Consider the following 13,524-nt stretch of genomic DNA (forward strand, 5'->3'; position numbering starts at 1 on the left):
AACAATATCCCAGCGATATGGCGATCAAACAATCCAGTGATCAAGAGCATAAGAATGTATCAATCAAGTCATCGAGCCTGACCACCCGATCCAGGTAGTCGCCTCACACCACAAGCATGGGTCACTGAAGATCAGTTCTAACTCAGATTTTCGCGGATTTTTTTAAAATCTACCCAACACGCACACACCCAACAACACACCCGACTCCAAACCCCACCCAACACACACCTTCCAATCAAGAACACCTGAACAAATGCGATTGTTTTTCCACAACACGTGAATAAATGCGATTGTTTTTCCACATTAACCCGTGAGATATCTACAATCAAGGACATGTAAATGATCACACACTAAGATGGTGTTTGTTCGTGTTGAAATCTGCTGTTAGAGGTAAATTTTTTACCATCAATTTCAAGAAAAGAGGTTAAAAAATTGAATCAACAATGAAACGTTGTTATTTACCTTATCTAGATTGATCCGACACGTGAAATAATGTACATTTGACTATCAGATAACGTGTGACGTGGTTTAACCTTCGCAACGCAGTTTACAGAGAATAAACAAACGAGCTCTTTGCCGCTCCGTCACGATTTGTTTCCGGATTTCACGTTTTTCATGAAATAAACACAATTAACAGTTTGTGTGGTGATACCTTTGGCATTTCGAATATTATTTAACTTCCATTTGACAAAAAAACAAGTTTTATTACAACTGCGACCAACACTGTTGAATTTTTGTCAAGCTAGTAGCGTCAGGAAGTTTGCACATCGAAAGGCCATAGTGGCACACAGCCAGCTTCGATGACCCACGTACATTTTCTGCAGTGCTTTCATTTGTTTGATGACTTCTTTTATAAACGTTAACATACGTGCAGCAGCTATCGAGAAATACCATCATGATATGTGCCCATTGTCTTTCACCCCGTAAAGAAACTCTCCTGTTTTTCAGCAACACTGAATATTGGTCATAATGTACTTTTGCTACCTGCATGGACCCTAGATGGATTTACATCATCCCCTCCGGCGTCAGCAAGTTGGACTTACGTACCCTCTCAGGAGGACAATAATTTTACAATACTTCAACCCCCTTCGAGGGTACAGCCACTAACCATTCTAGTTACAAATCTAAACTACCAATAATTAAAATACACCTATTTACAGAACATATTATTCAAAATTCAACCAGAAAATCAATTTCTTTTAAAAGAACAATAAGTAAATGAGAATTAACGTTTGTAAAAAAGATCCTTAACAGTTTTGACATTGAAATATTTATCCCTTGTGATGGAGAATTCAACACAGTCAAGAAGAATATGCTTGACCGTGACTCTCTCATCACAAGGGATACAAAACGGAGGATCCTCACCTTTTAAAAGGTATGCATGAGTATATCGAGTATGGTCAATACGACATCGTCGTAAAATAACCTCTTCAAATCTGGACTGACAGAGCAAGTAGTTGTAACCAATATAAGATCTTATTTCATGTAATGTATTTATACCTACTTGGGTGTCCCACTTCTTCTGCATCAGATCATGGATGTAAGTTCTAATGCTAGCTTTGTAATCAGAGTATGGAATACGAAGTGGTGTCACAGATTTGCTGAGTGCTGCCTTGGCAGCAAGATCGGTCATCATGTTACCAGAAATGCCTACGTGGCTGGGTAACCAACAAAAGACGATGTCGTACTGGCCAGTAGCAAGATCATTATACAGTTCAATTATTTCTATTAAAAGTGGATGTTTACAAGAAATATTTTTAATCGCCTGAAGGCAAGAAAGAGGGTCTGATTTTTTTAATGTAGTTAATGTTAGGTCAACTTGTGGCCTAACCAACTGCCAAGGAGGAGAAGAAAGAAGACGGGAGGGAGATATGTTTTCCAGGTCAATGCCTGTCGAAGAAAGAAAGGGTTTAATTCTGTGCCCTAGAGGTGGAACAAGAGAAGACTTCTTGTCGTACAAATCCTCATGAAGTGGATTGAACACACAGTTATATGCAGGGTTAGATTCATAAGAGTGTAATTTAGTAATGTATTGTAAGGATAATTTAATACGACGTTGTGTAAGAAATGGTTCATCGGCCTCAACACAGAGATTGTCAATAGGTGAAGTTCTGAAGGACCCAAGACAAAGTCTTAGACCTTGGTGATGGACAGAATCTATTAGAATTAAGCCCATTGTAAATGTTCATCAGTGAATATACCAGACTGGAAGATCATTAATTATTTGTTCTTGTTTCAGAATAAACACTGAGACTTTTCTCTCATTATGGATACGTATTATCAGGTTTCAAATACAGAGAGTTTCAAGGATGGTCGACTCACATGTGTGGATCATTCTAATCTAACTGATTCCACCTATCAGTTCGAATTTACTTGTTTTGCATTAAGTGTTTGTATGAACAAGGAAGTCGACGTTCGACGCACCGTTCACGAAAAGAATATAAAGTAAATTCGGGATTCAAATCTAAGCACACGATATTACATCTTTTGAAGACCTTTGCTCCCAAAGTACGACTTCGATTCTATTACGTATATCACAGTTTGTAAGTGACTTGAAATCCATGTAAATGAAAGAGAGGTTTTTACATGGACTATTGCTGAAGCGAACAGGCCTCGTCATATCCCTCCCCTGTTGTATATTACTACTGGATCGTCCCACTCCAGCATGGTGTGTGTGTGTGTGTGGGGGGGGGGGGGGGGGGGGATGTAAGTTGTTCACTGGTGACGAGGAGCACATGGCTTGATGTACCGTCGATGCTTGTACGACAACCCGAAGTGCGAGAGCAGCACAGACCAACATCGAGGATGCATGAACTCATCTTAACGTCCATGTCTTACTGTCCATTAGGACAGTTTCCTATATGTGTTTTAAATGTGTTTTATGTGTCACGTCTCTGCAATCTTGTTAATACTACCTCATTCATCTTTTACAACCCTGTAGAGGATTTTAGTCACTCTGGGTGTTCATGTCTAGCACTAAATATGAAACATTCGAGGCGGTATCACTAACCACTTTGTTCACGTTGATTCAGTGAAAGGGAATTTAGATCAGATCATTGATATTTATGTGCGAAGCTAATTGCCGAATTACAGCACTACCGAAGTCCATGCGTTACCCTAAGTGAGTGAGTGAGTTCATATCGGCAATATTTCAGCCATATCGTGACGAGAGCATTTAACGCTGAAAAGAAATATATGTCTACTATAGAAACCCTGTCGACAAAGGACCGTAAAACTAGAATATCACAATTATCATTAAAACTAGCGTGGAAAGTTGAAACTAATATCACTATAACAAAGAATATAAAAACAGGCTATAGGTTGCAAACAACCGAAGGTAGATCACCATACTAGGGACCATGGGGACTTACAGTACCTTTACTACCTGCATGGGCCCTAGTTGGTTTTACATCATCCATACAGCCGCTGGAGAGTGTATGAAATGCTAGCCAAAATTAAAATAATATGAATACTACGATAAAAAAAGGTAGACTTAAATTTACATCAAATGTTTTGGGACTTACGTACCGTTACCCCAAGTGTTATCTGTGTAAGCCTGCAGCTGTATCTTTGGTTACCATGTTTATTGACAAATGTCATAGATTGTTATTAGGCCGTGTTATACCCTTTTGCAATACTGTTTCACCTATTTGTGATTTTAGTGATTTAATAAGGATCAGTGCCTATTTTAAAAACAGATTCTTCCACCGGGTTCTAAACTATAGAATATCGTAGAGCAACGAGGATCGTATTGCAGAATCTGTCTGGTATAATTGGAGCTGGATATTGCCTCTCCCCTCACATTCCATCTAAATCCGCGAGAAGACCAGCGTTGTATGTGAAGATCATTCTCTGGGACAATCTCTGTTGTTGTTGAATTGCTGTAATGGAGAGTTGAACATCCCAAACATTGCTTATATGCAATACCAGCAATGACACCACAACAAAGAGGGATGAACACTGCTCAGCCAATACAGCCTATCTGCTGCCTGTCTGACTAGCTAAAAGTAAGCCATTCAGCCATGTTGCTTTTACAGTGTCAGGGGTGTTTTCAAACGTTAAAGGGTTGCATGCGGAAATGAAACTATCAATTTTTCCTGATGTCCACGATAACGACTCGTGTTCAAACATTATCGGGGTTACAGCTTCCAAGGCCTTAGAAAAGCGTTCATAATATTTCATGGGTGATAGATTACAATTACATTTCCTAAATTGACGCATAAGCACCAAATGCTTTTTTTCCATAAACACTTGACATGCCTTTGAATTGAGTTACAGATCAATGCTACAACCTGTAATGTTGATCTTTGTGTTAGATAGAAAATGTTAACATTTTTAATAGTTTAGACTCATATTGCAATATATATTGCAAATTATTTAATCAGATAATTCATAAATTTAACAAAACTCTACTCGTCACTATCTCTACAATATTGACGATGTGATCTCTACTTTGAATTCACTCACTCATCCTATATTAAGTCGACTGCATTTTCCATTTAAACCTGCCCAGTCACACAGCATACAGTGATTGAAATAGATACAGCAAACAAACATCAGAACCAATCTTCTGTGTATGACTAAAACATAACTGAATGTTCCAGTGTATATCAGAAGGTAACAGATCATTTAAGAATTTAATGGTATTCAGAATAGGCAAGTATACGTATCCAATTCTTCTAGGACGGAATCAACAGTACGGAATAGGTCCATAGTACATACACACTTATCTCCCTTCCGGAAAATATCGTAATTGTACGGACAGTTCACAAATTATTCGATATATTTGATTGTGGTATGAGAAGTGTTCTCTAAATGCCAACGGATACCTTGAAAATAATAGACCGTCTCTCATCTATTTATAATTAATCACTGACTGGTAACAAATAATATTATTGGTGTTTTAGAATCATGGTCTGGTCGTTGTATATGCTAGACCATAATAACCAGAACTATTAATGCAATCAATGTGCCAACGAGAATGGTCACTGTTGACTTACTGCATAATGATTGAACTATTCCTCAGATGTATTGCTTTCTGGGCATCGATTTGGTATGCACATTGTCGTATTTCTGATAATAGACTGGGACTGTACATTCAATGGTGAATATTGGATAACCATTCTTTGTCTGGTTGGAAACTGGACGAAGGAGACATAATTGTGCTGGTGGCGTCTTCAGCTAATAGCAATAAGACTGATCGGAATATAGCTGGCGTGACTTGTCTGCTGTGAAATCCAAGATGAACAAGGGGCCCGTTACACAAATGGAAAAAGATCCTTTCCCATCCATTGAGGACAGACTGAAACCGCTTTTGGTGTCAATGAAAATATTGGGGATTTACTTCGATCCTACACTAGCGAAAAACAAAGTGGAACCATCGGAAACATATCCTTCACGAGCCAACCCATCTGGATGGTGGCGCTCTGTTAACCGTGTCTATTGTTACATTGTTCTTCTATTACTGTGGTGCAACGTTGGCCGATGTGCGGTCGGGTTGTTCCCTCTTGATGAAGGTTTGCCACTACGGATTATTTTAACGACATGGGTGTTGCTTTGTGCTCTCAATGCTACTATTACAGTCGTTGCATGTCAAAAACTTACACACCTTCGTTCCTTCTACAAGCATTGGGATTCTGTGTTCCAGTGTCCTTTAAGAGACAGCATGGGCTGTGGGTCGAAATTTCCAGAACAATATTTGAAAATTGGTACAGCAACTGGCTGGTTTCTTGGTCTATTCAACGTTACTGCTCTTTGTATCATCATGTTTTGCAATTTACCCATATCACTGGTTTACATCAAAGCTTTTGCAAGACCATTCCCAGAGTCGCAGTGGGTGATCATCTTCAACCTAGTCATGCAGGTGTTTCAATCAGGGGCCTGGATTTTCCCGATTATATTTATTAGCATAACTGCTCGAGTCATTCGAGCACAGTTCTTACAGTTAGGAAGTGTCATATCAAAGAGGATCGAGGAAGCTGATGGACACTTCCCTGATCAGCTGCCAGAACTCAGATTTCACTACACCCAACTGTGCCAGGCTGTGGACATCGTAAATAGAAGCTTTAAGTGGTTTCTTGGTGCGCGTTTTGTTCCTGACATATTTCTTGCCTGTTTTGTTTCCTACCAAATAATCAACGGACCACTGGATATTTTCTTCATCGCCGTTAATGTATTCTGGCTTGGATGTAGTATTATGGGCACCCTGGTGTCAGCCATGTGCAGCTCCGGTGTTCACGATGCAGTAAGTGACATATCAGTTTCAGTTGTAAACTCCCGACCATATTATTTATTTGATGGATGCGGGATTGATATTGGTGGGTTGGGTATGGATTCACTGAATGGCTTGAGGCCGTTTTGGGGTTGAGGTTTGATTCTACAGCAAGATAATCATTGACGTGAGTAAACATTTGCCATAATTATGTGAAATGTGTATTTTGTGTAATGAGAGATCGTCAGTGTATTGGTGGTGTGAGAATTCGTACCCACAAAAGGTGAAAGCGTCATACTTTTCCATTAAAAGCTCCTTAAGCAACCTACCTGGGACGATCTATGGGATTTATTGAGCCAACAATGTGGGTATCTGTCTCCGTTACAATGCTCGATACAGATAGTATTGTCGATTATGCAACACTATGGGTTGTCAGTGTAATCGTTTGCAGATGCAGTGGTGCATGCTGGTAGATGTAGTGTCACGTGGTGAGTATTACGGGAGAAAGTGAAGTATTGCACTTAATTATTTAATCTGAACATACCTGACATTATTTCGTCCCCACAGCAGAGTGAGTGAATGAGTTAAAATTTATCGTCACATCGGCACTATTTCAATCATACCGTGAAGAGAACGATGAATTACAAAATGCATATTAATTAATGGCATATTGAAAAATATGTCAACGAAGGACAGTAAAATTAACTAGAATATCACAGAGAAGAATGTAAAACTAGTAATTATATCTAAAACAGTATGGCTATAGATCACCAACAACTGAAGGTAGATCACCACACTAGGGACCATGGCGACTTACCGTCACAGCAGTCACAGCAGAACATCGTATGATGACTTGTCAATCAGTCGCAAAAATGGCTGCTTCTCTCAATATTGCTAAAAGACCCTAAAACCAAACTCACTCATTTAGATGAAATGCGAGGTGAGAAGCAGTAGCAAGCTCATCGTGGAGACTAGATGTCCATCCCTGTTCCATTTGTTGCACACTCGGACAGTATTCGTCGTGGACACTTGTCAAAGATATGTTAAACTGGTAGGAAAAAGTGACCAGAGTGTAAATTCATATTATGAAAATGAAGTGTGCAATCCCACGCACCCCTTCTTTTAAGTCTTAAGCCTTAAACCATGGAAAGACTTGTGCATAGCGGAACACCACATTCATTCCATAAAACGTTTTGGTTAAGTGATACGATCGATTAAAAGTTGCCCAAAAGTCGTCTGCTTCACTCTCGCCCGCCAACGACACCACAGACGGGTGGCGTAACTCTGTGCACTGCAGCGGGGCGAAAGTGACCTAATGTGAAGAAGGATTTTCAGTTAGTCGTGTAAGTGTGTAGCAAACTCATCTTTGCTGATTTCTCGACGTCAACAAACACATGCCGAAATTTGCGTTGCTGTCACTTCCTCAAAGTGGTCGGGGTGATGGTGTCACCATGCACAGATTTCCACTGGAACCCGTCGTTCGTGCTAGGGATGTTTGTGAGTGGGAAGCGAGCGTTGTAGAAGCCTGCACAGTCCGTTTGATTCCATTTGAGACCGATGAACTGACTCACTAACACAAAATCTAATAATTGCAACAAAAACCACATTTTGCACAGCCACATGAAATCGACAGACCAACTCTGATGATGTGTCTCATAATTTGGTACACCCGAATAAAAAAAGTTGTTTAACAAACGATCATCATTTTCTTGTCACCTTTGCTATTTTGTACGAGGGGGGGGCTCTTGCTGGTAGAACAGCCAGGTGGGCAAGGTGCACGTGTGAAATTGATACGTGTGATTTGCTCAACAAACCAGACATTCGTGATTGCAGTACCTGAAACAATGAGATTATAACCGAGATCAACTTCGGCGGCTTAAACATCTTATGCCCCGTGACCCAGTTCAACCCCCAACTGGTGCCCGTCAGGAACCTTTGCATGAGCAGGATGCTCAAGTGACAGTAGATCCCAAACTTTTTAATGGACATCCGCGTGAACCTATTTCCTCTTCCCGAAACAAATTCTTCCGGCGTAAAGCCAATTGGCCCCGAAATTTTGGACCCTCACTCTTCCTCTTAGTCAATTGCTGACCTTTCAGAAAACCCTGTGTATATTTTGTTTCACTCTATTTATGATGAAATATCTGTTATACTTTTGAAAAAACGGAGGCCAATCAAACAAACCAGTCAATCTTTTCCCAAAACTGAAATTGATTTATTAAATGACATTATTTCTAGGAAAGTTTCTGCGGACTGTTCATTACATGAAGTAAACTGTTGTGTTTATGCTGCCGATTGTTAGTGGTTGTATCCTCGACGGGGGTTAAGTACTGTAATAGTATTGTCCTCCTGACAAATGTTTTGGGACTTAAGTACCCTGAGTACATTTAGACTTTTCACCATTCTAATCGTAGAATATGTGTATTTTCATTTATGGCTAGATATGTGTAAATTGTTAACAGTTGGAGGGATGATGTAAATCCGGCTGGGGCTCATGCAGGAAGCGAATGTACGTAAGTCTCCAAGGTCACTGGTATGGCGATCTACCTTCAGTTGTTGGTAAGCTATAGCCCATTTTTTATACTGTTTTGTTAGAATTTGGAATCCAATTTTAGAGATAGATGCTAGTTTTATTTCTCACATACAGTGATAGTCTAGTTCGTTTTACTGTCCTTCGTCGACAGGTTTTTATAATTTACATGTATTTATGGTGAAGTTACAACTTGTCGTAGTCATGATGAGACTGAAATATTGCCGACGTGACTATGTGACTATAACTTTTAACTCACTCACTCACTATTATTTGTATGTGAAAGGTATGCGGATCTCGAAACGAAATATTTACATCGTATCAATTTCAAAGTCAATCTGATTTCAGTGCAAAACATCTCCAAACCTGAACTTCTATTACATTTTCATTTTACACGTGTTTTCCTTATCACGAAGATGTACATGTGTTCTTCCTTTCGCGTGTTACGACTATGTCGTCACAATCAATGGTACTTTGGACCACATGACAAAAATACAGATGAAATAAATTGAATTACTACAATGTTCAAATCGTAAATTACTGAGTTGGGTTTTGAGCAATATTCCAACAATAATACTGTGGGGAACAACAGAAACGGGCTTCACACATTGTACAGATGTATGGAATCGAACCCATTAATTTTAACCGCTGGGTTACCCCACCTCCCGTGAATGCATTATCCTCTAATAATAGCATTTCATTCCAAATAGTTCGTTGCAGACAACCGGACTTTTATCTTTCATATTTCGACATGTTTAAATTTTTGGCGACGTTTGTGTAAAAGTACCAGTCACCAAACTGATGTTTCCAATCCTGCTGGGAGTTATGCAGGAATCTTCAGTATGACAAGTCCCTATGATCAGGAATGAGCTGCTCTTTGTTTGCTGGTAGCAATATAGCTCATATGGTATAAACTATAATATTGATCTTGATAGATATAGAATACAAACATTATAACCAGTCTCCTGTCTATAACTAATACATAATTGAACATACCAGTTTATATCAGCAGGTAAAATATGATGTAGGAATTCAAACGCCATAACTGCAACCACGTGTCATTTTTCTAGGACGGAATCACCACTTAAATCCCCAGTACTTAAGCATACAGACACATCTTCCTTTTGGAAAATATCGTAATTATATGGACAAGGCATCAGTAATTCGAGAGATATAAATGTGGCTTGTATGTTGCCAATGTAGTGGAAATAGCAATTCTAGCGATGAACACAAGAAATGTTCTCGCATGTGAACTGATACATTGAAAAATAACAGAATGAGACTATTTAGAATCCACCATTCAAGGTAACAAATACTATTGTTGGTATATTAGAATGGTGACCCGGTCGTTAAACATGCTAGACATTAATAACCAAGAACAATATGCCGAGAATGGTCAATGTTGACTGAATGGGGATCGAAGCTGACTGAAGTAGTCCCCAGATGTATTGCTTGCTGGGCTTCGATTCGTTATACACATGCTCGTATTTCTGATAATAGACGAGGGATGTCCGTTCGACAATGAATATTGAATACCCCTCCCTTCTCAGGTTGACAGAGCCACGTGGATAAAAGGGACCTAACTGTACTGCTGGCGTGTACAGCTGATAGCAATAACACTTGTAGGTTGGTTTAACTGAGAAGCATTGATGAAGTGAATACTGACTGCATGGACGAGTTGCATATCCGCTTCTAATCGGCTTCTAACTGGCTTGTCTTGTCTGCGAAGAAATCAAAGATGAACAAGGGAACCATTACACAAACTGGTCGAAGAAAAGATCCCTTCACATCCATTGAGGATGGACTGAAACCACTTTTAGTGTCAATGAAAATATTGGGGATTTACTTCGATCCATCGCAAGCAAAAAACAAAGTGGAACCATCGGAAACATATCCTTCACGAGCCAACCCGCCTGGATGGTGGCGTTCCGTCAACCGCCTGTACTGTTACACCGTTCTCCTCTTACTGTGGTTCAACTTTGGCCGATGTGCAGTTGGGTTGTTCCCTCTTGATGATGGTTTGCCACTACGGATTATTTTAACGACATGGGTGTTGCTTTGTGCTCTTAGCGCTTCTATTATAATCGCTTCATGTCAGAAGCTTACACACCTTCGTTCCTTCTACAAGCATTGGGATTCTGTGTTCCAGTGTCCTTTAAGAGACAACATGGGCTGTGGGTCGAAATTTCCAGAACAATATTTGAAAATTGGTACAGCATCTGGCTGGTTTCTCGGTACTTTCAACGTTGCTGCGCTCTGCATCATCATGTTTTGCAATTTACCCATATCACTGGTTTACATCAAAGCTTTTGCAAGACCATTCCCAGAGTCGCAGTGGGTGATCATCTTCAACCTAGTCATGCACGTGTTTCAATCTGGCGTCTGGCTTTTTCCGATTGTTTTTATTGGCATTATTGCTCGTGTCATTCGAGCACAGTTCTTACAGTTAGGAAGTGTCATATCAAAGAGGATCGAGGAAGCTGATGGACACTTCCCTGATCAGCTGCCAGAACTCAGATTTCACTACACCCAACTGTGCCAGGCTGTGGACATCGTAAATAGAAGCTTCAAATGGCTTCTAGGAGTACGTTTCCTACTTGACATATTTCTTGCCTGTTTTGTTTCCTACCAAATGATCAACGGACCACTGGATATTTTCGTCATCGCCGTTAATGTGTTTTGGCTTGGAGGTAGTGTTGTGTGCACCCTTGTGTCAGCAATGTGCAGCTCCGGTGTTCACGATGCAGTAAGTGACATTTTCAGTTGTAAAATCCCGACCATATAATAATAATAATAATAAGATAATAATTGGCATGGGTGAACATTCGCCATTATTATGTGAAATGTGTTTTGGGGGTTTTTTTTAGTAATTAGAGACCGTTAGTGTTCTGGTGGTGTGAGAATTCGTACCCATAAAAGACCAAAGCGTCATACGTTTTACTAATAAGCTAGAGACCGTTAGTGTCCTGGTGGTGTGAGAATTCGTACCCATAAAAGACCAAAGCGTCATACGTTTTACTAATAAGCTAGAGACCGTTAGTGTCCTGGTTGTGTGAGAATTCGTACCCATAAAAGACCAAAGCGTCATACGTTTTACTGATAAGCTAGAGACCGTTAGTGTCCTGGTGGTGTGAGAATTCGTACCCATAAAAGACCAAAGCGTCATACGTTTTACTGATAAGCTCCTTAAGAGACCTACCTGATACGATCAATGGGATTTATTGAGCCAACAATGTGGGTATCTGTCTCTGTTACAATGCTTGATATAGATAGTTTTGTTGATTCTGCAACACAGTGGGTTTTGAACATTGTCAGTGTAATAGTTTGCAGATGCAGTGGCGCTTGCTGGTAGATCAAGTGTCACGAGTGAATGTGAAGAGTCGCACCTAATCATTTAATCTGAACCTGCCTCACATTGTTTCGTACGCATAGCCGTCACAGCAGAACATAATATGATGTATAAATGAGTGGCAATCAGTCGTAAAAATGGCTGCTTCTCTCAATTGTGGCGGGAATGTTGCTAAAAGCGACCTAAAACAAAACTCAGTCACTTACTTCTTGGGTCTTAGATGGAATGCGAGGTGAGTGAGTGAGTGAGTTAATATTTAACGTCACATCGGCAATATCTCAGCCATATCGTGACGAGAACGTTTAATACTGAAGTGAAATATATGGATACTATAAAAACCTGTCAACGAGGGACAGTAAAACAACTAGAATATCACAAATATGATTAAAACTAGTGTGGAAAGTTAAAACTTATTTCATAATTCGGACAATACAATATAAAATCAGGCTATAGATTGCCAACAACTGAAGGTAGATCACCATACTAGGGACCATGGGGACTTACAGTACCTTTGCTACCTGCATGGACCCTAGTTGGATTTACATCATCCCCCCAGCTGTTAGCAATTTAGTCATATCTAGCCAAAAATTAAAAATACACATAAACTAAAACAGTGGAAGTCTAAATCCGGGTAGACTTAAATTTACATCAAATGTTTTGGGACTTACGTACCCTCTCAGGAGGACAATAATTTTACGGTACTTCAACCCCCTTTGAGGGTACAGCCACTAACAATTCTAGTTACTAATCTAAACTACCATGAATTAAAATACAGCTATCTACAGAACATAATAATCAAAATTCAAAGATGAAATCAATTTCTTTTAAAAATCCAAGAATTAAATGAGAACTTACGGTGTTAAAAAGATCCTTCATTGTTGTAACTGAAAAATACATATCCCTTGTGATGGAGAATTCAACACAGTCAAGCAGAATATGCTTGACTGTAACTCTCTCATCACAAGGGATACAGAAAGGAGGATCCTCACCTTTTAACAGGTACGCATGAGTATATCGAGTGTGTCCAATACGACATCGTCGTAGAATAACCTCTTCAAATGTGGACTGACAACCCAAGTGGGTATAACCAATGTAAGGTTTTATATCATGTAATTTATTCATACCCACTTGGGTGTCCCACTTCTTCTGCATCAGATCACGGATATAACATCTAATCGTGGCTTTGTAATCACTGTAAGGAATAAGCAGTGATGTCACAGATTTGTTGAGTGCTGCTTTAGCAGCAAGGTCAGCCAATGTGTTACCAGAGATCCCTACATGGCTGGGTAACCAACAGAAGAAGATGTCGTATTGGCCAGTAGCAAGATCATTATACAATTCAATAATTTCTATTAAAAGTGGATGTTTACAAGAAAGATTTTTAATAGCCTGAAGGCAAGAAAGAGAGTCTGAATAGATTATATACTGTTTACG

The 13,524-nt window shown here is 39.6% G+C and overlaps 2 protein-coding genes across 2 annotated transcripts; both read left to right on the top strand.

Annotated features, from left to right (window-relative positions):
- The first annotated feature begins 5,242 nt into the window (after positions 1–5,242).
- Positions 5,243–6,367, top strand: LOC137295299 (uncharacterized). Its single transcript, XM_067826614.1, has one exon. The coding sequence runs from the start codon at positions 5,243–5,245 to the stop codon at positions 6,365–6,367; it is 1,125 nt and encodes a 374-aa protein (XP_067682715.1).
- Positions 6,368–10,479: 4,112 nt separating this feature from the next.
- Positions 10,480–11,526, top strand: LOC137295300 (uncharacterized). Its single transcript, XM_067826615.1, has one exon. It carries the CDS (start codon positions 10,480–10,482, stop codon positions 11,524–11,526), a length of 1,047 nt encoding a protein of 348 aa, XP_067682716.1.
- Positions 11,527–13,524: the final 1,998 nt, after the last annotated feature.

This window comes from Haliotis asinina, chromosome 8, assembly GCF_037392515.1.
Source record: "Haliotis asinina isolate JCU_RB_2024 chromosome 8, JCU_Hal_asi_v2, whole genome shotgun sequence".
NCBI lineage: Eukaryota > Metazoa > Mollusca > Gastropoda > Lepetellida > Haliotidae > Haliotis > Haliotis asinina.